At 53.4% G+C, this 27,954-nt stretch overlaps 1 protein-coding gene across 1 annotated transcript; it reads right to left on the bottom strand.

The window, feature by feature from the left end:
- Positions 1 to 107: 107 nt before the first annotated feature.
- RNF19B (ring finger protein 19B) lies at positions 108 to 27,290 on the bottom strand. The gene is made up of 10 exons (XM_054292217.1): positions 27,209 to 27,290; positions 13,500 to 14,173; positions 7,823 to 8,028; positions 5,382 to 5,526; positions 4,782 to 4,944; positions 4,263 to 4,377; positions 3,689 to 3,829; positions 3,325 to 3,532; positions 1,670 to 1,801; positions 108 to 597 (listed from the first exon to the last, which is right to left on the bottom strand). Exons 2-10 carry the CDS (start codon positions 14,060 to 14,062, stop codon positions 117 to 119), a joined length of 2,154 nt encoding a protein of 717 aa, XP_054148192.1. The 5' UTR covers positions 14,063 to 14,173; positions 27,209 to 27,290; the 3' UTR covers positions 108 to 116.
- Positions 27,291 to 27,954: the final 664 nt, after the last annotated feature.

Genomic DNA, 27,954 nt, shown 5'->3' with positions numbered 1-27,954 from the left:
TCCGTAAGAAACAACTCCCCAGGGCGAGGCTGGGGGAGCCAGCTGGAGGATGGCAAACAGAAGCCAACACAGAGGGACACAACCCTGGCCCAGAAGCTGCAGGGAACGTGCTCAGCTCACACTCTGGCCTCGATGCATTCCAGCTGGACCATCTCATCCAGCCTGCAGCCCTCGGCTTGGGCACAGTGGCTCAGGTGGGCACTTGGGCTCTGGGCACCTCTTGCTCGGGGGGTCTGGGGGCAGCCTGCTGCAGTCTGGCACTGGGGGGACTCGCACTCGTCCGAGGTGAGGTCGGGCACGTCGTCAGACTGGCTGTCCGAGCTCTCCAGGTCGCTGCGGATGCTCTCGGGCTGGGCCAGGGTGATGTCCCACGTCTGGCTGCCAATGCAGTCCTGCTGCTCACAGCTTTGGTGTTGGCACGTCTGCTCCTGCTTGTCGTCCTCCTCCTCTTCCTCCTCCTCGTCCTCCTCCTCCTCCTCGTTCTCTGCCATCTGGGTGTGGACGTGCAGGGAGTCCTCTGTGCTGCTGCCGCTGGTCAGCTGGTAGTGACTGGGTTTGGCTTCGATGTCCACCTGGATCTCCATGTTATTGCACTCCCTGCAGGAACAAACACCACCCTCACGTTACTGGGTTCTACTGGGAGGATCACATCCCCCAAACATGAGCAAGGTGCTGCTCATCACCCCACAACTCACTGCTCTCCTTGAATCCTCTCAACAAAGCCAAGATCATCCCAAAGCTCCAGAATCCTCTCAAAGTGCCAGAACAGCCCCTGAGCGTGCTGGGCTCTGCAGATCCCCTCCCCACACATGGAAGCTGCTCCCAAACCGTCCCCAGCCCTCCTCCTGTGCTAGAAAGATGGAGGATCACACCCTCCAAATGTGAGTTAAGATGCTGCTCATCACTCCACTGCTCTCCTTGAATTCTCCCAACAGAGCCAAGATCATCCCAAAGCTGAGCCTGGAGCTGGGCTGGGAAAGCTCCAGAATCCCCTCAAAGTGCCAGAACAGCCCCTGAGCGTGCTGGGCTCTGCAGATCCTCTCCCCACACATGGAGGCTGCTCCCAGACTGTCCCCAGCCCTCCTCCTGTGCTAGAAGGATGGAGGATCACACACCCCCTAAACATGAGCAAGGTGCTGCTCATCACCCCACAACTCACTGCTTTCCCTGAATCCTCCCAACGGAGCCAAGATCATCCCAAAGCTGAGCCAAGGAAAGCTCCAGAATCCCCTCAAACGGCCAGAACAGCCCCTGAGGGTGCTGGGCTCTGCAGATCTCCTCCCCATACATGGAGGTTGCTCCCAAACTGTCCCCAGCCTTCCTCCTGTGCTAGAAGGATGGAGGATCACGCCCCAAACATGAGCAAGATGCTGCTCATCACTCCACTGCTCTCCTTGAATCCTCCCAACAGAGCCAAGATCATCCCAAAGCTGAGCCAAGGAAAGCTCCAGAATCCCCTTAAACAGCCAGAACAGCCCCTGAGGGTGCTGGGCTCTGCAGATCCCCTCCCTACACATGGAAGCTGTTCCTACACTGTCCCCAGCCCTCCTCCTGTGCTAGGAGAAGGATGGATCCCTGTGCAAACACGGCCATCCCACCACCCACAGAGCCTGCATTTCTCCAGGACAGCCTCCACCAACGCTCTCCTCAGCACTCCAGGTCCTCCTACCTGTCCTGGGGGTTGTAGGAGCTGATGATGGAACCAGCCATGGCTCGGGTGCTGGCGTTGTCGCTGATGGCCCCCAGACTGACCGAGTCTTTGGGGAAAATCTCCTTCTGCACATCTGCCTGCACTTCCAGCCTGCGGGGAAGAAGAGGGTTCCTCAGAAAAGCTTTAGGAGCACCAACACATCCCTGCTCCTGATGGGAAAGCAAGAAAAAAAAAGGAAGAAACCCATCCCTGCTCCTCAAGGGAAAGCAAGAAACCCATCCCTGCTCCTCAAGGGGAACCAACAATCCCCGTGAGCTGGCCCAGGAGTTTAACCCCAGTGGCTGCTCTCATTCAGTCTCATTTTTGGCTGCATTCAGGCAGATCCATTCTGTTTTCCATGACGGAGGTGAAGCCGTGTTTGCATCCATGACTCACACGGTTCCTGCGAAGAGCTGATTTCCATGGATCTCACACGGCGATTGCATCCTGGCTGCCACATCAACACGTGGCTCTAATTACCCAGCAAACTGACTCACAGGCAAGTTAGGAGGAAAAACTGTGGTGTAACCTCCTGATTTTTGGAGAGCCATGGCCCTGCCTGCAGAACAGGAAGCACCAAAGCCTCCAGGCTGGGCTAACAGGGCTGGGATGGCTTTAAGCAGGGCAGGCAGGAGCTCTGTGCCGTTCCCAATTCAGCTGAAGCATCAGCTCTGTGGTGTCAAGGAGCTCAGGAGGGATCTGTCCTCCTTGCAAGAACTAGACTGACTCCAGAAGCAGAATCATGGAACGGTTTGGGTTTGGAAAGGACCTTAACGATCATCCAGTTCCAACCATCACATGCAGGGACACCTTCTCCTCGACCTGAGAGCCCCATCCAATCTGGACCTGGAATATCTCCAAGGATGGGGACCCCACAACCTCTGTGGGCAATCTGTGCCAGTGTCTCCCCACTCTGGGTGCTCTGGGTTCCAGACCATCCTAGGTGATCTAGACCTGGTTATTCTACAGGAGACCAACACCACGACACAACTCCTAAATCAAAGCAGCTTCACTCACACTCCTGGAAAGCTCCCCAAAACAAACCCACTATCCACTATCAAACCCACTATCCACTATCAAACACACTATCCACTATCAAACACATTTTCCACCATCCCAGGGTGCTCCAAGCCCCATCCAACCTGTCCTTGGACACTTCCAGGGATCCAGGGGCAGCCACAGCTTCTCTGGGCACCCTGTGCCAGGGCCTTGCCACCCTCACAGGGGAGAATTTCTTCCTCACATATGATCTAAATTTTTTCTCTTTCAGTTTAAAGCCATTCCCCCTTGTCCTACAACTATCTTCCTTTGCAATCAGTTGTTCTCCAACTTCTTACTAAGACTCTTTAAGCACTGGAAGGCCACTGAAAGCAGCCTTATGGACATGGTTGCTTTCAAACCTCCAGAAACTCTGCTGGGGAGGATTACTCCAGAAAGAAATGTGTCTAACCCTCACATGGAATGGAAATAAATAAAAAAAAAAAAAAGAGAGGAAAAAAAAAGACAACTTTTCATATGCAATGAACAATTTATCCATGATTTTTAAGCTACCTGCTTCCATAGCATCACTTCAGTGAGCCTACAGAGCTGAGGGAGCCTTGGGGTCGCCTCAGCTTTTCCCAGAGCCCCCTTACCTGCTGTATTTCCCCTTGCTCCCTGAGAGGACCCCCCCGCTCAGGGTGCCCCCGGACAGGGCAGCAAAGCTGGCAGTCTCACTGTAGTTGCCCTGGATGACACTGAGCCCGTCTGTGGGGCTGCCACTGGTGCTCAGCACGCTGGTCAGCCCCTCAATGCTGCTCTCTCCAATGCTGGGGTTCTTCAGGGCCCTCCAGGCATCGGCCACTGCGGGGAAGGAGAGCACAGGGGTTGGAATCGGCAGAGGGAACGCTCGGTTTGGATGTCTCAGGTTTGGGAGACATCACGAGCTCAAAGCACTTCATTGCAAGAGCCAACAACTGGAGCATTTTGTTCCACCCCCTTCCCATCACCAGTTATTACCTGTGATGGGTCCATCATCTTCATCAAACTCGATTTTCACCCCCTTTCCATTGGCTGTGCTGACCCCGCAGCCACCGCCCCGGCACAGCGAGATGGGCACGACCCCATAGACGTAGGCCAGCATGATGGGGACCCCAATTCCTGCAGAGGAGGATGAGCTGGGTTAGGAGGAGCTTAAAGATGAGTTAAGATTTTTTTAGGGACTCTCTCAGCCGTGTTTTTGTTGCTTTTAAAGGTCCCAATTCACAATTATGCAGACAGAGAGTGGAGGAGCACTGTGGGCTGAGTGGGGGAACCCCAAAAGCACTGAACCCCCAAGGACATCAGCCACCAAAGCATGACAGGAGACAGCTCTGTGTGACTCCAGGATGGGCTGTGGTGCTGCAGACAAGCCCTGTGCTGGCTGTGGGCCAGCCTGAGCACACCAGGATGTGAGACAGCATTGTGCCCAAAGCCACAGGCAGCTGCACTCTGCAAATTGTCCCCAAAGCCACCCCCGTGGCACAGGGCTGGGCCACCCCCTGGTCTCAGTGGCTCCTGGGCCAGCAGAAGGGACAGGGCTGAGCCCACTTACCCACACTGACAGCAGCAATGACTGGGGAGGCAATGACAGACAGGGTGACCCCACCAGTGATGGCCAAGTTCCTCTTGTGCTTGGAGGTTTTCTTCCCCTCATACCTGCTGTGGATCTGATGGAAGAAAAAGCACCAGGTGAGAACAGCAGAGTCCCAGGGGACATTAAGAAATTATTTTACAGCTTTGCCAGCTGCATGAGCTCTTGAAGAACCTCATTTTGAGCACAGATCTCCTCACAGTGTTGAAGAAAAAGAAGCAACCACAAGTACAGGGCTGATGGGCTCAAAAGGGAACCCTGGGTGCTCCTGGGTGCAGGCAGAGGCACAAAAGAGATGCAAAATGCACCAGGACTATCATCCACCACCTTCCCCTGCCCACACAAAGCCCGGGAGATAAGAGAAGCTTTAGAAGAGAAAACTGAATTTGGGTTCTGTGACAAGATCCACCCTTCCTATCAGCTCTAAATTTCTGCTCAGCACAGAGAACACCCCAAAGCCCTTCTGTCCCCCACACTCACCTTCCTCCCCACGTACACAGGGATGCCAATGACCATGGCAGGAATGGCAATGCCAGCAATGAGGGAAATGCCCACAGGAGCTCCAATCAACGTGCCCAGCTGCCAGAGAATCTTCTTTTTACGGCTCCATGGCTTTTTGCCCCAGAATGTACAGCCAGAGGGGCTGCATGGAAGGGGAAAAAAATGACATCAGCACTCCAGCAATTCCTATGAGCTCCTGAGAACCACAAGTTCAACTTGCCCATGAATAAAACCCAAAATTTAGGGAGCAGATAGACAACACAAATAAGTTTTCTGTCTTTTCTACCCCCAAAACTTAGGAAGGAGGTAGACAACAAAAATAAGTTTTCTGTCTTTTTTACCCCCAAAAGGTGATTATCACACTGTTGGGTCTATGTTTAATACTCAGTACACCAAGAGCTCTCAAAGGCAATTGTATCAGGAGCTTTGTTTGGTGTGGGAAGAGCACCTGAACGCTGTAAAGTGGGATCAGAGTTCATCTCTTTGGGTCAGAAACAATAAAAAAAGGGTGAAAGTCCAGCTGGGGCAGTGATGTCCTGCCCAGAGCCTGAGAGAGGCACGTGCTGGTGCCCTGCTCACCTGAGGTAATGCAGATCTGAGATCTCCTTCATGCAGAGCCAGCAGAACTCGCAGCCACACACGGCACACGTCATGTGGTTGCAGCTGCCATCGTTCATCTTGATGATGTAAGCGCTGCAGCGTGGGCAAGGCTTGATGTCATCAGCTGAGGGGAGAACACAGGGAATTCAGATGGCATGAAACAGGGAATTCAGATGGCATCTCTGCCCTCAGAGCCAACAATCAGCCAGGGGATCCTCGTTGAGGACTGAAATCTTTATTTGCTCTGCAGCAGAACACCTTTGCTGCTCGCAGGGGGTGGTGTGACTTTAGTTTATCTAATTTTGATGTGACAGACCGCACCAACAGCAGGGACTGGGGAACAACAGCCACTTTTAAAGGCTTTGTTCTAATCTTGAATGGGATGTATTCCAGAATTCATGCTGAAACACAGGGAACAAGTCATACCTGCCCAGCACAAGGAGCCATTATTGAATTGCTCCACGGAGGTGATTCATGGGCCAAGAACAACACAACAACTGGGAGAACAGGCACTGGAGAAACCCCAAACCTGGCCTAAATTTAGGGGACCAGGGGCTGCAGCCACACACAACTCTGCTGCTGGCAGAGCAGGATAAGGGGTTTTCATCCCTTCCTTAATTCAGGCATCATCTGATCGTGGTTATGCAATGGCTGTGCTGTGGTTCAGGGCTCAGCAAGATGAAATCCAGCTGTGAGCCCAGCTCACACCTTATTAATCACCAGGCTGGATCCAGCACGGCGGGCTGGGGAGAAACCACTGTCTCAAAAACCTCCCTTCCCATGGCTAAGTGCCCTTCCTGGCAGGGATCTCTTTAACAGCATAAAAAATCTGGGTTTTTCTGCTGGCTGGGCCATTTCTATGCTGTCCATTCTAAGAGTTCTCTAAATTTGGGCATGTTGGACCTCAGCACACCACTAAGCCACCTCAGAACCACCCACGACAGCTCCACACTGAGTGAATTAATATTTAAACTCCTCACACAGAAGGAAAAACAGGGTATTTTGTTTGGGGGTAGGGCAAGGCTTTAACAAACGGCCTCACTGCCCACTTCCAGAGTCAATACAGTTATTTTTAAGGAACACAAACTCAGCAGACACAGCAGCTCCTACCAGGCAGTGGAGGAGTTCTGTGGGCTGGCATTTTTTTGGTAGCTGCCATCAGCAAGGCCTAAGAGTGCACAGAGCAGAGCTCCCCACACTCAGCTGGCCACGAGTGCTGCTCCTCACCACCAGGCAGCTTTGAGGCTGCAACAGTAAAAAAGTGACTGCTTGTTCAGGGTTTAGATCAGCAAAAAAAGCAAGAACATCCAAGATCAAAGGAGCCACAAGCAGAGCTGGGGCGGATGAGGGGAGTTGCCGTGACACAAAAGGACCCAAAGCACATCATCACCTACTGATCTATTTGCTGCTGCTGCTGCTGGAAGAGATCAGATGTGTTTAACACACAGGAGGAGGGGAAATGACTCTGAGTTTCACAGCTGCTGGAGGACTTTGAGGGGAGGAGGTTTGCACGGTGGTGCTGCTTCCTCATCACACACACACACACAGAGCCAAGCAGCCAAAAAATCAGGGTGTGACTCTTGCAGGGCAAGGAGCTGGAGCCTGGTGGGTCTCTCTGAGCTTGGGATATTGTAAGAGCCTAAATGAGGGATGTGGGTTCTTCAAAATGCAGTTTATTACATCAAAGATGTCACAGCAGTCGAGGGTGGTGGGTGACAGAGCTGTGCCTACAGCTGTCAGCTCCAGCTGCAGGCAGGCCTGGAGACCCTTTGGTTTTGGTTAAAAATGCATTATTTACTTTTCTTTTGGTTACAAATGCATTATATACTTTTCTTTTGGTCACAATGCATTCTATACTTTTCTTTTGGTTACAATGCATTATTTACTTTGCTTTTGGTTACAATGCATTATTTGCTTTTCTTTGCTGAGCATCTTAACACAGCAGAACCAATCTATACCTTAACTTTTATCCATAGCCTATCATAACTACTGTAATTACCATATTCATGTTACTATTCTCCAGTCACTAAAAGTCAGTACATTACAGTTTAAGTTAGAATACGTTTTTCAGTTTTCTCGCAGTGAAAAATTCTGAGACCTTTTTTCTACTCGCAACATGGGCAGGCTTGTTTGCCTGTGCTATCTTTTTGCTTAGTAAAAATATATTTTTGTTTGGGGTGGGTTTATCCTTTGATCTAAGCCATAAAACCCCCTTCTAACTAACACATCCTTTGCCTCCTTGGTTATCCAGTAAGATTGGCTCAGCAATTCTCTTCTTCTAGAGCAAAACTTGCTTTTATTTCTATTCCTTCTTCAGATTCTACATTCAAAAATCTTTCTGCTAAGCACACATGAGACTTTCTGGTCAAACTTTCATCCTTCCCAAGGGGATATTTGATGAGAAAAGGGTGCATCCCTACCCGGCCCAGACTCCTGGCCGTAGCTGAGGCCCGAGGTGTGCTTGGTGCGGACGCGCAGGGTCTGTGCCCGCTGCTGCCGGGCCATGTCACACGTTTGGTTGGGGTGCCAGATCTGCTTGCAGTGGTAGCAGAACTCTGTCTGGCAGCCCTCCCTCTCACAGGTCAGCTTGGGGCAGCTGGCACAGCCGTAGGCGATCACTGCGTACCTGCGGGCAGGAATCCAAACACAAAGTCACCAAAAGTGAGAGCTCTTTTTATAAAGTTACCAAGTTAGAGTTGCTTTTATAAAGTTCCCAAGTGAGAGTTGTTTTTATAAAGTTACCAAAGGAGAGCCGCTTTTTTAAAGTTACCAAGTAAGAGTTGCTTTTCTAAAGTTCCCAAGTTAGAGTTGCTTTTATAAAGTTACCAAGTTAGAGTTGTTTTTATAGTTACCAAGGAAGACTTGCTTTTATAAAGTTACCAAAATTGAGAATTGCTTTTATAAAGTTCCCAAGTTAGAGTTGCTTTTATAAAGTTCCCAAGTGAGAGTTCCTTCATTCACACACCCAGAGCCACCAGCCCATCTCATTCCTGGTCATCAACCTCCTCACCAGACACATTCCTGAGCTCTGCAGGGTCTGGAATTAAGCAGTGCTAATTGGGTTACTCAGGGCAGGGACCTTTCATGCAGGCAGCTTGAGATGCTGAGTTGTTCTCTGCTCAGTAACTGCTGGCAGCTCTCACTGGCAACTCACACAGGGCAGATCTGTCTGGCCCAGTGTGCCCAGCTAACTCCTTGCTGTTTCCTTAGGACAGATCTATGGGTGGTCCAAAAGAGCCCAGGAAAGCTGAGCTTGTCTCGGGCACTTTTATAAACCGAATGATCCCAAAAAAGTGGAACAACAGCTCCAGAGTAACAGTTCCATACGTAGCTAAGTCAACTTAGAGCTTCCTTTTCCAAAGAGTGGTGAAGAACAATGCCCTGCCTTTGGAGCAAGCCAAAACTGGAGTGAAATAACCAACTGTGCAAAAGAGAGAGGCCAAGCTCAACCAGCTCAGTGTGGCACGCCCAGAAGGAAGTGTCCTGTGTACACAGAAGCCTAAGCAGCATCACCAAGCAGTGCTGCAGAAATCTGACTGACAGGCACTGAGGATGAGGCTGTTTCCATGGGCAGGGGCTGACATGAGCAATCCCAGAAGCGCCTTCCCAGTCCTGCAACACCCATATGGCAAAAAGGGTATTTTTGTTAGTGGTCAGAGGAGAACAACTCCTATTTAAGGTTTCATATTCAGAGCTTGTGCGGCTCCAGTTGTATTTTGCCTCTTCTTCTCCGAGGCAGCAGCGTGAGAACCACTGAATGTGTCATACCACAGTGATTCATATCCCGTGGGAGTTTGAGCAACTTCATCCTGCCAGGCTACGACAGCATCGCCAGAGAAACAACAGCTGAGGGCTGCCAGGCACGACTGCAGCTCTACCTGGGCATCCACACACCTGCCCTGAGCCCAGCAGGAGCAGAGATGGGAAAACTCCATCCCTGGAAGTGCCCCAGCCCATGACTGGATGAATTTTAAGGTCCATTCCAAGCCAAACCTGTTCCTTTATAATTCTGTTCCTATATAATTCTGTGATGGAAATGACGCAGGGGGTTGGGAGGGATGAATTTGATTCCTGTGCATCTTGTCCAAGGAATATCCCACTAAATTTCCTCACCCTGCCACTACTCCCTGGCCTGCTCTTGCAATTCATGACTGGATGAATTTTAAGGTCCATTCCAACCCAAATCACTTTGTTTCCATATAATTCTGTTCCTATATAATTCTGTTCCTATATAATTCTGTGATGGAAATGATCCAGGCAGTTGGGAGAGATTAATTTGATTCCTGTGCATCTTGTTTAAGAAATATTCCAATAAATTTCCTCACCCTGCCACTACCCCCTGGCCTGCCCTTGGCAATTCATTCAGCCCATGACTGGATGAATTTTAAGGTCCTTTCCATCTTAAACAACTCTGTTCCTATATAATTCTGTGATGGAAATGACCCAGGGGGTTGGGAGGGATAAATTTGATTCCTGTGCACCTTGTTTAAGGAATATCCCACTAAATTTCCTCACCCTGGCCTGCCCTTGGCAAAAGAGAAAGGAAAAGCTTCATGTGCCCAGCTGTGTTGTGACACTTCTATTTCAAACCATAAGAGCAGCCTAGGAGAGAGCTCAGTGTAATATATTAAGCACACTCTAAATTAACTCCTCGCTCAAAATGTTGGGGTTTTTTTAAACACTCAAGAAATTCAAATCATCAGCATTTATATTTTATTGCTGGAGCTGAAATATCATGCACAAGCCCACAGCTGTGGGGAAAGAAGCTCCAGGAGTGTCTAGTGGGGATGGAAATAACACATCTCCATGTCAAGGTCAACTAGAAAGTGGGTTTGGAAGTGAAATGATGAGGAATAGACATGGTAGGATCTGGATGGACAGTGGTTCTCCTCTTCCACTGGCTTAAATGGCCATTTTTATGCTCAATCCTTTTAGATAAGAAGAGAAATTGAGTTTTCCTCCCTGATTTTTCCCCACAAAGCAACGTGAGTGTCTTCCTGAGACCCCAGGAATGGCACAGCTCCATTTCCAGCCCCCTCCTTGGATGGCCACGAGTTTCCTCTGCCCCTCCTCCTGCCCATTCACGGATCTCAGCCCACACACCTCCGTTTTCTTTAAAGGTTCTGTTTTTCTCCCAAGCTCTTGGGGAAGGCTGCAGTGTGACAAACACTAGACAGCGATGCCACCTGATTGTAGCAAGGGGGGAAAAAACCCACAAAAAACCAGAGCTGCAAACACAGAAAATGATTTGTTTTGCCATGGATGGCGAATCAATTGACCAGGGTTTCTATAGCAACACGCACCGGTGTTGTGCTGTCCTCCTCCTCCTCCTCCTCCCGGGCAGCACAGCCAGGCTCTTTCATTTAGGAAATGATGCAGGAGGAAGGCACAGGATGTTTTTAGGGTCCTGTCACAGCCCTGCTGCCCCTTGATGCCGCCACCTCAAGGGGGGTGACCACCCAATGCCACCCCAGCCCTTGAGGGGTGCCTCGGTGGCACTGGAAATGATTTTAGCAAAATGATTTTAGCAAAAACTTTTAGCATTTCTGTTGTAAGTTCACTCAGGGGTTTTGCTGGCCTTTGCCCAGGGGGAGGGGAATTGAAGTTTCTCTTCAAAAGGCCGGGGGAGCTGAATATCAACAGATTGGGAGGAGCCAGGAGGAACAGAGGAAATAAAGGGACATCAACAAACATCACCCCCTGGTGAGGCTGGAGACACCTGGTCTGGGGAAAGATCGATAAGAGAACCCAAGAATGAGGGCTGAATTAGCATCGAAGGGATCAATAGCCAATAGGAGATGGAATCATTGCGGAATTTAAGACCAACAATGTGAATTTCTTTGAGGGTTTCAATGTGAAAAATCTGGTAAAGAACCAGGTGGGATGGAAGGATTCTCACTGCACAAGCCAGGCATGTGTGGAGGAAATGATTTGTGCTGCACATCCTGGCCGGAATAAAGGAATGCCTCGATTCTCTGACATTGAAATGACGCTGCTGGCCAGTTTCAGTTGGGGTGACAGCGGTGGGTGACATCCATACCAAACATCACCCTGCCGTGCCCCCAGCCCCTACACTCGTACTACTCCGGCACTACTACAGCGGGGAAAACCCGCTGTAAATAATTCATACCCTGATTTTACATAAGCACAGCCACACAAGCTCTGCTGGGAAGAATGAATAGGGTGATTAATTCCTCTCCCTGCCGGAGGGCTGATTCCAACAGCCTTTGTTCGAGCTGCTACAGACACACCAGCAGCGCCGGTCCACCAGAGCTGTCTCCAACATCTCCAGCAGCCCCGGGGTCGCTTCTTGCTCTTCTGGGCAGCTGGAGGAGGATGCCAGCATGTCATCCTGCTCTCTGAGGAACCAGGGAGGAGGGTTTAGCTCAGAGAAAGGGCCGAGTGTGGCACCAGCCTGGCCAAAATCCCCCAGAGGAAGGGATGGAAGGGATCAGGCTGCGTTGCTGTCACAGAGGCAACGCCCTGGAGCTGGTTCCTTCCAAGCAGCCAGCCCGGGTGACGCCGCTGTTTGTACACCTTATCCCGGGCACAGATAACATCACAACACTCAAGGAGCTGAGATTCGGTGAGCAGGAACCGGATTTTCTCCAGCCGGTCAGCAGAGGCATTCCCTCCGTGGCTGCTCTATGTCCCTGATCTTATCCCCAGCGCTGCTGAAATATCGAGATCTTGCGCTTGATTTGGCTTCAGCAAGGAGCAAAGGTGTTGTTTGCTGTTAACTTCACCCTCGGAAGGAAAAAGCCCTCATACAGGATGCTCGAGAGGCCGTGAAATGGGTAACCTGAGCCAGGTTCACTGATTTGCATAGGATGCCTATTACAAGGCTCTGCTTAAATCTTCACAATCCTCCCACCAACTTTTCCATTCCGACTACTAGGTCAGACTTTCCTTTCATGTTCTTGCTACCCAAAATTGCCATCCAAGCTGAGTCGTAGCTCAACTTCACAGCACTCCTCTTAAGTTCCCCGACCAAGCCCTTTTCCAGGCAGCTTTGGCTCACGCCCCAAACAGAAACCAAACAGAGCTCGTTTAAAAGAAAAGGGAAGAGAAAATGAAAGCAACACGTTCATAACTACACAGTCATCAGGCTTGGCTGGGCTGACTTCTGGACAGACAGACGTTTCCTCACTTGGGCAGCGGACAGTGAGTCAACATCACTCCTCTGTGCTGTGTATTCCTGTCCTCACTGGGAAAAAGTGACTGGTTACTGTTCCTTCTTCCCCACCGCTGGAGGCTGCAGCGTTGTCCCCATGCACTGTCCCCAGGACTGGCAGAGAAACGCACAGCTGGGAAAGTCCACACTTACCATTTGTGCAGGAAAAAAGGTTTCTGTTCTATTAGGGAAGCGGTGGCTCTGCTAAAACCCCCTTCAAGTCATATCACTCCTACCCAATCTGTGTTTTCACAACGCCAAGGTCAAACCCTGGAGTTCTTGCAAGATAATGGGGATGGATGGAATTTTGGTACCCAAGGCCTCCCAGCTGTCCTGAACAGACTGCAGATAAGCAAAGAACCTCTGTGATGAGGGTTCTTCATGGGACAAGGCAGGACCACAAGTGTATCATCAGCAGCACCCTACTGAGGGTGAGCCACCCCTCCCTGTGCCATCCTGGGACACGCGTGGGGCAGGACAGTGATCCCAGCCGGGATGCCATCCGCAGGACATGCTGGGTATAGGCAGCAATACAGCGGATTCTACTTCACCCAGCTATCCCAGCACGTGTTGGGGACAGGCAGCATCCCTCCAGGGCAGGGTCTAGCTTCCCAACTCACCCCAGGACAGACAGATGGGGCAGCACCCTAAGGAGACAGCAGGTTTCCCTGCCAAGCTGTCCCACCATGGAAGGGACACGCTGTCCCAGGATAGAGAGAACAGAACCCTATGGGGACAGCGGTTCCCCACTCCCCAAGGTGTCCCAGGATGGAAGGGACACGCTGTCCCAGGACGGAGAGAACAGGAGGACAGCAGTTCCCCACTCCCCAGGCTGTCCCAGGACAGAGAGACAAGCAGGTCCCCCTTTGCCCGGGCTGTCCCAGCACGGAGCGGCATCACCCCAGCGCCACCGGATCACTCACCCGCAGTCGGGGGCCGGACACCAGCGGCAGTCGGGGTCGGCGGCGAGGCAGCGGCGCAGCATGAACTCCTCGTACTTGGCGACGAGGTGCGGGGAGTCGCGGAGCAGGCGGCGGATGTCGGCGGGGTTGAGGCGCTCGCTGCACTCGGGGCAGCAGATGTTGACGCGGGACTCGGTGATCTCGATGCGCAGGTACTGCCGCAGGCAGGCCCCGCACGACCGGTGCGGGCACGACAGCAGCCGCGGCGCGTTCTCCGCCGGCTGCCGCACCAGGCACAGCGGGCACTCCAGCTCCTCCTCGCCCTCCGGGACCACCGGAGCCTCCTCGGGGGGCGGCGGCGGCGGCGGCGGCGGAGGGGCCGGCGGGGCGGCGGGGGGCGGCGGCGGGGCGGCCGGGGGCGGCTCGGCCTTGGCGCGGCGGCGGCCGCCCGCGGCGGAGGCGGCGGCGGCGGAGAAGACGCTCTGGAAGGAGAGGCGACGGCGGCGGCCGGGCTTGGGGCACTTGGCGGCGGCCGAGTGGATGGATGAGGAGCGCGGCGACTCGGAGTCCCGCTCGGAGCCCATGGCGGCGAGGTTAGCCCGGCGGTGTCACCGGCGGCGGGGTCCGAGGTGGAGGCAGCGGATCAGTGCAGGGGCTCCGGGCGCCGCGTCCCGCCGGGCGCTGCCTCGGCCGCGCTGTAACGAGAGCGGCGCCAGGGCCGGGTGAGCGGGGCCCCGCCTCGTCCCGCCCCGCACCGGGCGCGGCCGCCAACGCCGCCATTTCGGTTGTGGGCACCGCCCCCGGGCAGTCCCGGAGCCTGCGGTGCCCGTCCCCGTCCCGCGGCTGCGGTGCCTGGAAGTGGCTTTAAAGCGTCTCAGTGAGGTAGAGCTGAGCCACTGCTCTGCTTCTGGGCTCCCCTCACCGCCTCCATCTCCCCTCAGCGCCTGGTTCCCCTCAGCGCCATTGCTCCCCTCAGCGCCATTGCTCCCCTCAGCGCCCAACCCTCCTCAGCTTCCCGGTTCCATCAGCACCCCCTGCTCCCCTCAGTGCCCCCATGTCTCCTAAACGCCCCTGTCTCCCTTCCATTACCCCTCAGTGCCCTTGGCTCCTCTCAACACCTGGCTCCCCTCAGTCCCTGGGTTCCCTCAGTGCTCCTGTTTTCCCCTCAGCGCCCTGATTCCCTCGATGTTTGGGGTAACACTCTCAGGCACATGGTGGGTCCTTTCTGTCTCAGTTTGTTGTATGAATCTCCCTTCAGATTTACATCTTCTCAACATCCCTCACTCAGCACTGCCATGGCTGCCTCACCCAGGGCCTGGAATGAGGGGAATCTTGTGGCTGGATTGTGCAGAAAAAAAAAGGTTTCTATTTAAAAAAAACCCTGGGACACTTAGCTTTTTAACATCTCTCACTGTTGAGGGGTGTCTATAACCTCAGGAGCCCCCTCTAAATCCATCCATCCATCCCTTGTCCCTCTCTGTGTGTCCCTCCTTGATAACGTTTCTGAAGATCACATAAAGATTTACTCAGCTGGGAACTCCTCCCCGAGTGCCAGGTTTAGAGGCACTGAAACTCCAACCCACATTCTCACTGCACTCATGCAGAAAGTCAAAAGCCTTCGTTTCCATCCAGGGTTCCCCTGTGCCCAGAGGGGTCTGCCAGCCTCACATCCCATCCAAAGGCAGATAAACTAACAGGAAGGATGCTGCTTCTTATTATGCAGGGGAGCTGAAGCAGAAAGATCTGCTGTGTCTACGAAGAGCCTCTTAAATCAGCACAGAAGGAGCTGCCTTGCCTTAGACTGTCAGCTCTGACTGGACAGACTGTGGTTATTCATGTGACAAGTGTGGCTCCATCACTGTCTCCCAGCTATCACTGTTCCTGGAATCACCTCCCTCAGCAAAGCCTGTTTGCATGATTATTATTACCAGGATCCTTCCAAGAGCTGGGATGGGAACAAGGAACCAGGATTTCGGCGCTGGTGCTGCTGGATTGCTGTAGGCAAAGACCCCAGATCTGTCGGTGCATGGAGGATAATGATGACACTTCCCTGTCTGATGGGTGAACTAAGGCACAGAAGGAGCAAATCACCTGCACAAATGAAGCTTCCTCCTGTCCTAAACGCCCTGCAGCAATCCTGCTTCTCCCTGTGCTCCTTCTGCATGAATTCTGTGCCTGCCATACACCCTCCCTCACTGCTTATCCCAAGATGTCTGCTACACCCAAGTCCTTCCCCAGAGATCGCATTCCCCAGACATTTGTCAGCTCTTCACATTCCTGCCACAGCACACGGGGCTTTGGACCAGCTGGAAGTTTTGGACCACACTTAGGTTTGGCCTCAGAGTGGTAAATTCCTGCCTGGGATCAAAAACCCCTGTTAATTAGCAAGTTAATTCGGCAAGGGCCAAACAGAAGAGAAGCAGGGATGCTTCCAGGGTGTCTGTGGAGCACATTTTCAATCCTCCAAGAGAAGGAGGGATGCTTCCAGGGTGTCTGTGGAGCACATTTTCAATGAGCTGTGCTCCTTGGGCAGGCATGAAGATCTCCCTGATACTTTATGGTGTGGAATTCCCAGAGGAAAAGAACCCTTTTCCTTGGGAAAGGAGAAAGAGATGTTATATCGGTGTAAAACAAGATTATATTGAAATTAACTGCTCCTCTCTTGAGACAAGCCAGGTATGAGCCATTCTCAAATGGCTGTCGCTGCCCATCTGTAGCAGAGACTGTCTTGCTTTGATGATTTCACTAGAAAAATCACACTCTTGACTGAAATAGAGAAACCTGAACAGGACTTGTGTGGGATGGATCTCCCAGACAGCGCTGTGCCAGCTCAGCCCTACGTCCTCTGCAGCGCAGAAGCAGACTCCAACTAATTGTGGGAAGGTTTCAGCTCAAAAGCTAATGTGAGACAGGCCTGAATTACCAGTAGTGCAGACATAAGAGAGCAAAACCATCTGGAGCTCCTGGGAAAGGATGGGCTGGTGGGGCAGAAATGACTCTTCACTGCCTTATATGAGGAATCACGATAGCAGCAAGGCTGGGGGAGGCCAGGGTAAATCCGAGTGACTTCAGAGCCATCTTCCCTCCTCCCAAGCTGTGCAGAGGTTATATATTTGAGGGAACTCAGTGCTTTTATGGAGCTCTGAGATACAGATTTCCCCACTGTGGTCCAGAGACATCCCAGCTACTTAAAATCAAATTCTCCATGGCAGAGGTGTTTCTCCATGGCCAGTTTCCACAGCCCTTGCCAGGAGCAAAGGCTCCTGCTCAGCGTGTTCCTGACGAGCAGTTTGAACCCGGTAGTTTGTTTTGATTCAAAAAAAAACCCAAACCAACAAAACCACCCCAAGACAAACAGCCAGGGACTGGAAGCAGAGGGCAGGAAAGCAAGCTGCCAGGGAGGGAAAGAGGCTGATTGGGAAGTCACCGGATTGGGAGTGAGATCACATCAGCCCCTCCCCGGAGCTGCGGGGAAGCTGCCACCAGCCTGACCGTTAAACTGGGGGATATTTGAAAAGATAAACCCAAACCAAACAAACAAAAAAAAAAGATACACAGAAGGCGGGGGCGTGGCGGCGGGGATTCAAACGCTGCAGCGAATCGTTCTGCAAATCCCGGCTCCAATAGGCAAATTGGCTTTTGCTTACGCTGGCAGAAAGCTGGAAGATTGCTGACTTCCGACCCCGCTGGATTTGGCACAGGCGGCTTTTAAAGCTGCCTGAAAGCGCTGTATCCCCCAGGAAGGCTTTGTCCAGACACCGGTTGGAGCCACCCCACACTGCCCAGTGCCGTTCCCAGCCTGGATGGAGCCACCTGGGGAGGCTGAGCTGGGCTGGACCTGCTTTTGGGAGGTATTTCTCTTTCCAGAGAAATATCTTCGTCACCCACACCCCAAAAACCCCCTGCAAAGCAGAGTGACAGCTCTGTCGCTGTCGAGGAGGAAGCGCCTCTGGTGATGTAATGAAAATTCCCCTTGGTAATTCAGAGAGTGAAAGCAGAGGCTGAGCTGCTGGGAAGGGATTGTGAAAGTCAGACTGCATGGAGGAACCGGGGTGTGCCTGGCCGGGAACATCGCTGTGGCAAGAGGCACGTCCGTTTGTGTTTGCAGCCGGTAAAATTGAAATTCCAGCTCCTACCACATCCCCTTTGCTCACCTTTCCCCCCTTCTGGTGACCCAAATATCACAGGTATGGGAAATACCTGTCTGGTGCTCTCCTCCCTGGCCTGCAGGACACAGGGGGTGTTGAAACAATTATTTCAGGACACACAAAGATCCAAGCTGCCTCAAACCTCTGGAATGCAGGCACTGAGGTGTGAACCCCTCCCTAGCACTGCCTCTTTTCTCTGGAAGTCCCTGGGTCTCCTCAGGGTTTCTCCCACTTTTCCCAGGAAGGGATGGGTGGGTTATTCAAGGGGGACAGGCTGCATTGCAGAGTTCAGAGAAAACCCAGCTCGTGTTGCTGCTTGCTGATGAAATGCAGGAAGGAGGGGAGCAGCTTTACACCAGGAATTCTTCCTCGTTTTTGCACAGGGAGGCCCGAGAATGACTCAGCTCTGGTTTTACTGGGCAGGCTGAGACCTTTGGCCCTATTAAGGTGGGACAGCCAGGGCTGTTCAAGTGATCCAGGTGCATCAGGATGGCAAAATGCAGATGGCAGTTTCAGGGGTCTCTCTGCTGAGGACCCACCATGAGCCCTACCTGAGATGTGCTGCACTCGCAGCATCTGGAGGAAGATGAGGGGGACAGACAGATTTAAGTAGCACAGAAATCATTCTAAACCTTTCAGAAGTGCACTGAGAGGTGTCCCCCCAGCTCCCTGCCCTGGAGAGTTGTGCCAATGCCATGTGGGCTTCCCTACTCCTCTTTTGGAGGTCCCAGCTCCAGGGCAGGGATGTCAATCTCGGCCTGCCCGAGGCATTCGGCGAGGTTTAACCCCGAGAGCCCGGAGCTGTGCGGGATGAACACTGAACGTTCACGGGGAGCAGCTGTGATTGCAAGAACTGAAGCTCGTTGGGGTCATTTTCTGCCAGGGCCCCGGGGAAGCGCTGGCTCGTAATGACATGCACTGTGATCGTTTGTCAGATGGAGATGTCATTAACGGCCCCTCGTGTCTCTCCAGGGAGGACACCCGAGGCTGGGGAGGGCTCTCCCCAGTGTGCACATCTCTGCCTCCATCCACTTAGTTCGTGTTCTGTTTGCCTCTCCTGGTCCCCCGAGATGTGCTCAGGGAAGGAAGGAGATGATTGTGCTTGACTCCTCTTTTCTCTGCTGGACTTAACAAGGATTGACATACTTTTAAATGAAGAGGAAGAGGCAGGAGATGAGAGCCTTGGGATCAGAAATGCAAGGCCCTTCCAAGAGGGTTTGTTCTGGTTTAGTCTGTGGTTACACCTCCTCTCCCCTCCATCTCCCCATCCCACTCAGCTCCCTCCTAACACCCACGCACACGCACGGCAATCTTCCACTCCCTGCTGTGACTTTCTGGGGAAGAGGCTGTCATGTGAAATCCTGGGAGATAGAGAGAGAGAGAGGGAGAGTTACCACATGGAGCTCTCTGACAGCATCACAACAGGCCCTGCAGAACGGGCCGGCAGCCGGGGGAACGCTGAGCTCCCCCTCCCCGAAATCCTGGGCGCTCCTCTCACGGCTGGGAGCTGGGGGGAGCGGGGAATCGTCTTGGAAGCTTGGGAGCCGCCTACACACATGGCAAGGCTTGTCAGCAGCTGATAAAAGAGGTGGGAGGTGGGGAGATTTCGAGGGGGAACAATGTGGAGGCTCTCATGCCCACGTAGCTCCCCCGTCCTGTCTCCTGCAGGGCTCCCACAGCTGGGATGGCCACAGCCTGGCCCCGTTGGTGACACACGTGCAGTGAGGAGAGACCCCAAAAAGGGACGCGGATGTTCCTCAGCAATGACGCAGAGGTAGGGACCATTAAGCAATTACTTACAATAGTAATCTGACATGCTTTTCCCCTCTACAAAAAGCAGCATTTCCTTTTGTAATAAAAGCACAGGCTGTTCTGTGTTCTTTATTCACCTCCGCGCTCACCGAACAGCTTTGGGGATAGAAGTGACAATGATCCCTGCTCTCAAGTCACTCTCACCACTGACCTGCTACCCTTAATGATGGGGGATTTATAGCTGAGAAGGTTTAGCACTGTAGGGTGCTGCCATCAGGATAGGGCTGGCCAGATCCCTGTGGCAGGAGGAAGGAGGCAGACTCCCTCCTCACCTGAGTCATTCAATAGGCAATTAAATGTTTGGTGTTGGCGTAAACACAGGCAAATTAGTCACTGGAGAAAACCTCAGTGCCTGTGATGGCTGGCTGTGGTTGGAAGGTGGTGGTGACAAACACCTGTGACAGCAGAAGGCCAAGAGGCATGGAGATGGCATGGCATGGCATGGCATGGCATGGCATGGCATGGCATGGCATGGCATGGCATGGCATGCTCCTGGCTCTGGAGTATCTCCCTGATGCCAGCTGCTTTTTGGGATGCTCAGCGTCTTGCAGGACATGAGCAAAGCTGGCCACAGCAGAAGCAGCAAGATCAAAGTGAAATCTTCAGGAGGAGCACCCATGGAGAGCTAAGGAAGAGTTTGTCCTGCCCTTCAGAGAGCAGATGCACCAGGCAGAGCTCTGGCACGGGCTTGGATTTCTGCAAGGAGAACAGAGCGAGGCACTGGCCTGGTTTCCAGGAAAGGAGAACAGTGTGTCACAGAGGAGGCATTGAAAAGACCTGAGGTTTCTGCCTCAGCTTTCAGTCTTACTCCTGCAGACACGTGGGTGCTGGGGAGTTCAAAAGGCTGAACTGGAGCTGTCCTGCAGCTGGCACAGGACAGGAAGCTGTGGGCTCCTCCTGCAGAGCTGCTGGAGCAGACACCACAGAGGGTGTCCCCGTGTCTGCTGGAGATTCCCTCACATCAATCCCTGTGATTGTGGGACTGTGGGACTGTGGAATCCAAGGTGGGCAGGAAGGCTTTGGTACAAGGCACCATCTCCAGTGCCCAGAGCCCCCCCAAAGACACTGGCAGCCCTTCAGCAACGTCTCAAAACCTCACAGGATCTCTGACATCCTCTCCAGCATCCCACAGCACAGGTAGGGCTGGGCACACCGCACGTTTCCTCCAGCTGACCCACCCATTTCCTATTTTCTGCAGACATGACAAGTAGTGAGTTAATCCTGCAGGCCATAAACTAAGCTGTATTAGCAGACACCATCTGTCCTTTTTCATTTGCTGATGCACGACCTATTTTGCTGTGTAGTGGAGCAGGCACTGCAGTTTTGGGGCTTGCATGTTGCAGTGTCCCTGTTGCCAGGGCATCATCCACTGCTCACAGGAACCTGCTGGTGGGATAAAGCTCCAGTGAACTGGGCACCACTGGGAGCTGCTGGTGGGATAAAGCTCCAGTGAACTGGGCACCACTGGGAGCTGCTGGTGGGATAAAGCTCCAGTGAACTGGGCACCACTGGGACCTGCTGCCATGGGCAGGTGGTGGGTGAAGCCTGTCCCTGTGGCTGCCTGGCCTCCAAGGAGGTTTGGGCTTCAATCTCACAAAGCATCTAGAAAGGGAAAAGTCTCAACAGAACTTCCGAGGACAAGAGCACAAGCTGCCCTCAGCAGGGTCTTCTCTGCCATCAGCAGGGTTTTCTGAAGCCCCTTCAGCAATGGCCACATCCACATTCCCTCACTTGTCAGGAGGTCATGGAGAGACCTGAATTCTCATCCCAAAGTGGGGTTTATGGAACAGGCTCAGCATTCCAGCCACTCTGCTCTGGCCTGGGGTAATTCCTGTGCTTTACAGAGCTGAGCAATGGCAATCACACCAGGATAGGGAAAGACAGGAAAAGAACTCTTCCTTTATCCCTCTGCTCATGCCTTGGAGCAGTGTGGTGACCCTTGTCTGGGTACAGAAGTACAGACATTGTGAAAGGTCATAAAACCATCAGGATTTTCCAAGCCAGTTATTATTTGACTTTACCAGCTCTCGAGGCAATTCCAAAGGTTAGTTCCCTTGTCGAAAGAAGCCTCCTGAATTTACCAACTTTCAGTTTAACTCAGTGCTGGTGGCAGGAATTTTCCCTGAGTTCTGAAACAAAAAGCCAGGAAATTCTGTGGATGTGTGCTAAGGAGTCAGGAGGGAGCTGGGTGCTAACACACTCATCTGTTCCTCAGAGCCAATATGATCAGTGGTCACCAACCTCTGGAGTCCCAAAAATCTGCCAGAGAATTTTCAGCTTCCTGCCTCACTGCATAAAAGAGGAAGGCAGAGTGGAAGGAATTATTCAGACTGGCCTTAGCCAGACCACTCTTCTCTGACTTAGCTCACTTGCATTATTTGGGTTTTCCAAAGGACTCCCAAGCTCCTGGGCCCAAACCCACCTCCCTCTGTGCCATCAGTGTCCTCTGAGCTTCCAGCACTGCCAGAAAGCTCAGAAAGCTGGCCTGGAGTCGTTCCCCTTTCCTGCTAGTCCAGCTCTTTTCTCTTAGAAACTGGCTTAAGCTCTGAACCCTGGGGTTTCCCACCCTGAAATCTGTGATAGCTCCTGCACAGTCTCACTGCCTGCAGAGGTGTTTGACCCTCAGCTTCCAGCAGCACCAAGCCCTGCTCTCTCCTTCCTGCCTTCCCTAAGCTTTTCTCAGTGTTCCTTTGTGCTGTTGACACTGCACCAGGTGTGAAATAACGTTCCACAACATGCCCTGGTGTTCCTGCAAGCTCTGCCTCCCCATCCTGCACTGGGAAAAGGAGAGCTGGTGCCAGGATCTCTGTGCTAGGACAGACTGACAGTTTGGGGTGTAAATTAAATCCCAACTCTGTGAGACTGATCCCAACTTTTCTTCTGTCTCTCTCTGAGCTTTGGGAGGAGGACTGGCTCAAGAATTGTATTGATCTCAGTCCAGGAACAAATATTCCCCTTCCACAGGCCACAGCCTCCCTCTCCTGTGTGTCATGTGAGGAAGAGGAGCAGGGAAGGGCAGTGCTTTGCCAAGACTAGAGCGTACCCAAAACTGTGATTGCTGTCAGGAGGTGGGAAGGGGAAGAAAGAGCCCATGTGGTCAGTCCTGGAAAGGGCAGTTCCTGCTGAGAACTGCCTGGGGAACAGTCCCATTTTCATAACCAGCAACAGCTGTGAAAAGGGGAAAGAACAGCGATTCTGGGCCCTGCCAGCAGCACCTCTTGCCTGCAGCCAGGCTGGGGGAGCAGGGAGAGCGCCCAGCTCAGCCCTCTGGCCCCACAGCAAGGAAAACGTTTGTCATCTTCCAGAGGGCTGAGCCAGCATTAACCAGGTGGGGAATGTGTGAGCCTCTCACTGAACATGTGCTTGCTCAGGGATCCCTTGTCTGAGCTGAGATCTGACCCTTGGCTGCCAGGCCCCTGTCCCCAGCTCAGTCCAGGGCTGTTCCCCTGTGCTCTGTTTCTGCAGCACAAGGTGGCCAAAGGGAGAGGGGAGCTGTCCTGCATTCCCAGGCTGCCATGGAAAGGCAAATGGGGTTTGTTCTGCTGGGTTTTGCTGCTGACCCACAACCTTCCTTCCCCCAACCTCATGCAGTGACCACAAGCCCATTCTCTCTAACTTCAAGCACAACCCCCCTTTACCACAACCAGGAAATTTCTCTTCTCCCTCCCTCCCCTCCCTCAGCCCTTCATCACCATGAGAAACACTCATCCCTCACTGGAGCTTGTCATCTCTGGGTTGTCTTAACCGGTGTTGGAGCAAGCTGCCCCCTGTGCTGCCTCAGGCTGGGCTGTGCACAGCAGAAAATTGAGGAGGAGGTTTCTGGGGCGATCAGTGTGCACTGAGACCTCAAATGCTTCTCTGAAATCAGGCCCTGCTGTTGCTCCAGAGCATCCTTCTAACAGGGAGGCAGCAGCCTCTCATCTGCCCAGCCCTGCCATCCCTTTTCCCCTGAGCACCAGGAAAAGTCCAGTGCCTGACACTGAAGCAGCAGTAGCTGCCAAGAGCCTCTCAGCTGCCTCTGAGTTACAGAATCCCTCCCTGCAGGCTCTCAGGAGGAGCTGTCAGCAAAAACAGCCCTATTTAACCAAAGCAGAGACAGCCTGGCTTTACATGGCCTCCCTCTGCCTTTCCCTGCTCCCCTGGAATTGGGGAAAAGCCTCTCAGGGCAGCACCAGCTCCTGTACTTTCCCCTGGATGTGAAGCTCAGCTCAGCAGCACCCAGGGGTTCACACAGCTCTGGGTGCTGCTCCAGCTATTCCCTGGTCCCTTCCACGGATCTCCTGCAGGATTCACGGCCCAGCACCCTGGGGTGCTCCCCATCCCCAGGACGGTGCCCTCAGCATGGGATGAGCAGCGAAATCGCAGCTGGAAAATCTGGCAGAGGACGTGGAGCAGAGCCCTGTCCCCGGGCTGAGCACCAAGAATGCCTCTTTCCCATCCAACACGCCAAGGCTCTGAGCCCTGCCAAACCCCAGTGTTTGTTCCTGCCTTTGGCAAGCAAGGGATGGCAACAAAAGCATGTGCGAGGCAGAAGGAGTTCAGTGAAGGAGGGAAGTGGGTTTCTCTTGGGTCTCTGTGACCTTTTCTGGTTTGGAAGGAACAGAGATGTGCAGAGATGCTCACAATGCACAGCAAGGCTGTTTCCACTGGCCCGGCAGCAGAACAAACCTCGTGGCCTCCTTCAGTCACAAGAAATTGGAGCCCAGAGCCACAGCCCAGCCTTTGGCTGCCAGGGTGGAAGCAGGAATCCAGCTCCTGGGAGTTGGTGCTTTGCCTGTTTGCAAGGAAAATTTATGTGCAGCCATGGAACCTCTCTGTGTGTGCCTTGTCTTCCAGCCCTGCTTCTCTGGGATACAGCTCCTGCTGTGGGATGGGAACAATTTTTCTGCAGCTAAGTTGTTTTGGAGTCCATGGCCTGGGAGTTGTGTCAGCAGTGCCCTTGGCCATAAGGATCCCATTGACTCTCACCTCTCTCCTTGGAGGAGCAAGCACAGAGAAGGAGCTGTTGGGGCAGGGCCAAGAGAAGGGCTGAGACTGAATGACTCCAGTGATTTCTCCATGTGCTTCCAGCCCTTAGAGCTCAACCTCAGAGAGAAAAAGTGGTGCTGGCAGGAGGAAAGAAGAGGACTGGGGTTCTGTGCAGGTAAATCAGGAGTGCACCTCCATCCTTCAACAGCTGAGAGTCAGGAGCAGGTTTATAGCAAAGACAGAAAAGCTGATTTGGCCAGAGGGATAATATTTCTGTTGGGAACCAGAGAACTATTGATTGCTCAAGTAACCTCAACTATTTAACAAACAGCTACCTCAGCAGAAAGAAATTTCAGCCTGGCTTTAGGGAGAGGATTGAGGAGTCTCCAGGGTGGCCAGTCAACATTGGGAATGTGAATTCCCACTCTCCTTGACTCTCCTTGCTGCACTGCTGCCCTGCCTGCTCCCAGTGGCACCAGATAAGGAGTGAAAACAAACACCAGGTAGGTGCCTGTGAGTGCCCCAACAAAGGAAGGGGAAAATGTTCACTGCAGTGGAGTCATGGCCAAGATAGCCTGTGAAACAGGCAGGATTAAAATGTCTCACAGGACCTGGCTCAGCTCCCAGGGCCTTCTCTGGACACTGGCACAAAGGCAGCTCCTCCTGATGCTCCAGGTCTCTGCAGAGGCTCACAGATCCATAGCACTTTTCCCAGGAGAGAGCACAAGTTCCCAGTTAATTATTTCTATGTTATTGTGTGCCTGGCAGTGACAGCCTGTGGTGGGGGCTGAGCACACAGGTGACAGAGCATGGCTGTGGGGACAGGGTCACACCAAGGCACCGGGAGCATGGCAGAGCCTCAGCTGCTGCAGCTGATGTGCAGATGCCAGGCTTTGTAATATTCACATGATCATCCCTTTTGCAGTGTAGGCAAGAATGGGGGAAAGCAGGGAGAGCCAGCTGAGCCACGGAGAAGGTCAAGGACTAGGAGGGGGTGACTTGGCCTTTCTGTTTGTGAGAGGTCCTGGTGCCATTCCTGCACTGAATTTTGAATAACCTTGAAAAAAAATCAAGTTGGAACATGACTTTGAGGCAGTCCTGCTGCTGGTCATGCAGAACCACAACCTGGGGAATGAAACTGCAGAAGAACAGCAGTGTTAACTCCTCCTTGCACCCTTCCCAAGCTGGCCCTGGGAGCCCAGCTCAGGCTGTGCCCAGTGAGGCCCCCGTTGGGGCACAGGGGCCCATCCCCAGCTGGCTCCCTCCCAGCACAGCTGCCCTGGGCAGAGCTGAGGGCTGGCACAGAGCAGCTGATGGGCCCTCCCCTCCCTGCCTGCCCATGCCAGAGGCTTGGGATGCAGCTGGCCCTGCAGCCAGCTGGGTGACAGCACTGCCTGTCACCCTCCCAGCGTGGGGCTGCCGCCCCTTGCCCCCACAGAAGCCCCACAGAGCAGCACAAGCTGTTGCTGTTGGCACTTTCCATCCCATAAGCAGCACTGTGGCCACCTGGGCCGCTCCCAGGTGGTCCCAGTAGACCCAGCATGTGTGCCGTGGTGGGGACGGATTGTGCCTCACACAGCAATTGCTTCCCTAATTAAAGCATATTTATGCTTCGTGTTGCAATTACACCTCAAGCATTCCTCTGTGGTCCCACTGGGTCACAGCCCCCAGCCCTTTAAATGCCTTGGGAAATGTGTTGGTTCAACAGAATGGTCGTGACAGGAGCATTGGCCTCTCCCTGTTCTTGGGTTTCAAGCAGGGTTTCTACTTTGTGCCTCTTCCATCTCCACCCTCATACTGGTTTCTGACACCCACAGGGGTCACCAACACTGAGCTTTTGACCCCAGCTGTGTTTTCCTCAACTGAGAATCCCGACAGGCCACAATCAGGTCAGCACACCTGAGGGGGTGCTCACAAACTCATTTTCTACTTTGCTAAGGCTGTGTAACCTAAGTGTAGGTGTAGAGTCCCTACACCCCACTGCTGTGGGATCCCACAAGCAGCAGGGAACCAGCCCAACTCTTGGATTAAGAAAAAGATGAAATTCCCCCCAGGAGCACGGGCCAGCAGAGCACACAGGTACTGCTGGGCAGAGGTGACTGTCACCCTCACTCCCTCTGCTAACAAAACAGATCCCGTTATGCAACCCTTGTGCTAAAAGGCAACACGACACCCAGAGAGGCTTCAAGGACTTGGTTGTTTTGCCTTCCAGGTCTGCAATCCCCAGGATCCACATGCAGAGAGCTGCTGGCAGTGCCCATGCACCTGGCTGCCTTCCCCAGAACTATTGCACAGGCAGGGAAGTGCTGAGGCTGCTGGGGATGTGCAGTTTAGGATTCCCACCACAAACGCGCTGCTGGGCTCGGTCCCAGTGCACCAGCTCTGCTCTAAGATAAATGCAGCTCAGGGGATGGAGTCTCAAACTTCTGATTAATTTCATCAATGAGAAATTGATGAAATTAATCCCCAGGGAGAACTCTGCTCCAGCCAGGGACCAGGGCTGCTCTCCAGCCCGTTTATCCTGTTCTGGAAGTGCAGGTACTCCTGGCTGTTCCCAGCACAGCACCAGTGCCACACACACACAGCTATCCTGGGGGGGAAGCATCTGCATCAGTTCCTGCACCAGCCAGCTGGGCTCTGACCTGCCCTCACTGTCCCACAGCCAAGCCCTGCTGTGCCAGGCTGTTCAGGCATTGTGTAACATTCCCGCTGCCCAGCAGCCATCCCCCCGAGGGATGCCGAGGCAGGCGCTGATCCCACAGCAGCTCGCAGAGCCCCCCCTGCCCCGCTGCCATCCCTTACCTGTCCCCGGAGCCCAGTCCGGTGCCGGCTCTCCCCTCCGCAGTCTCCCCGCTCTCCCTTTCCCACTCGCGTTCCCTCTGCGCCACCTCCCCGCGTGATGTCAGCGCAGCCCGGCCCCCGCAGCCTCCCCAGCGCTCCCTCCACGCCACGCAGCCGCCCATCGCATCCCGCTGCTGCTGCTGCTGCTTCCCTGCCCAGCGTTGCCACAGCGACAGCAGGGGAATCCCATCCTCTGCTCCTCCACCGCCCAGGGCCTCGCTTGGTATCACCCGCTGCAGCGGGAAGGACAGGGCGACAGCAGGGGACAGCAGGCAGTGATGGCTTTGTGGTTCCACAAAGCTGGAAGGGAAGGGAGAGAGAGCAGAGGGAGCCAGGGGAAGCAGGCTCAGAGCAAACACGCTCTCATCTTACCTGCAGCAATTCCACCCCTGTCCCCCGAGCTCTGCCCACCTTCCCACTCCCTCCATCAGTTCTTTGTTCTCAGCCCCACGTGCTCCTCAGCTCCTTCAGGGCTGCGCACATCAGCACCGTGATGGCACCAAGTCCCCACAGACATCTCTGCAGCGGCTTCTCCTCGCCCCCACATCAAGGTCAGGGATCAGGTTATTGATCAGAAAATCAAGCCCAGCTCCAAACCAGACCATCAGGAGTCGGTGGGTTCATTACCACCAACCACAAACCCACAGTGAAAGGTTTTCCTGCAATCCCTGTCTCCAATGGTTTCATTGGGAAGGGAGAAGGGCAGA

The sequence above is a fragment of the Melozone crissalis genome, unplaced genomic scaffold (genome assembly GCF_028551555.1).
Source record: "Melozone crissalis strain CALT ecotype California unplaced genomic scaffold, PUWL_Pcris_2 ptg000108l_1, whole genome shotgun sequence".
In the NCBI taxonomy this organism is placed as follows: Eukaryota; Metazoa; Chordata; class Aves; order Passeriformes; family Passerellidae; genus Melozone; species Melozone crissalis.
This window is presented reverse-complemented; position numbering and strand designations above follow the sequence as displayed.

Bases quoted from the DNA above. Each gene is read 5' to 3' on its own strand.
- RNF19B (XM_054292217.1), bottom strand. From the start codon at position 14,062: ATGGGCTCCGAGCGGGACTCCGAGTCGCCGCGCTCCTCATCCATCCAC. The intron at 5,527-7,822 runs GTAGGGATGCAC...TTCTCCCCTCAG, and splicing joins CGGCCAGGAGTCTGGGCCGG to CTGATGACATCAAGCCTTGC. The intron at 598-1,669 runs GTAGGAGGACCT...TTGTTCCTGCAG, and splicing joins TCCTACAACCCCCAGGACAG to GGAGTGCAATAACATGGAGA.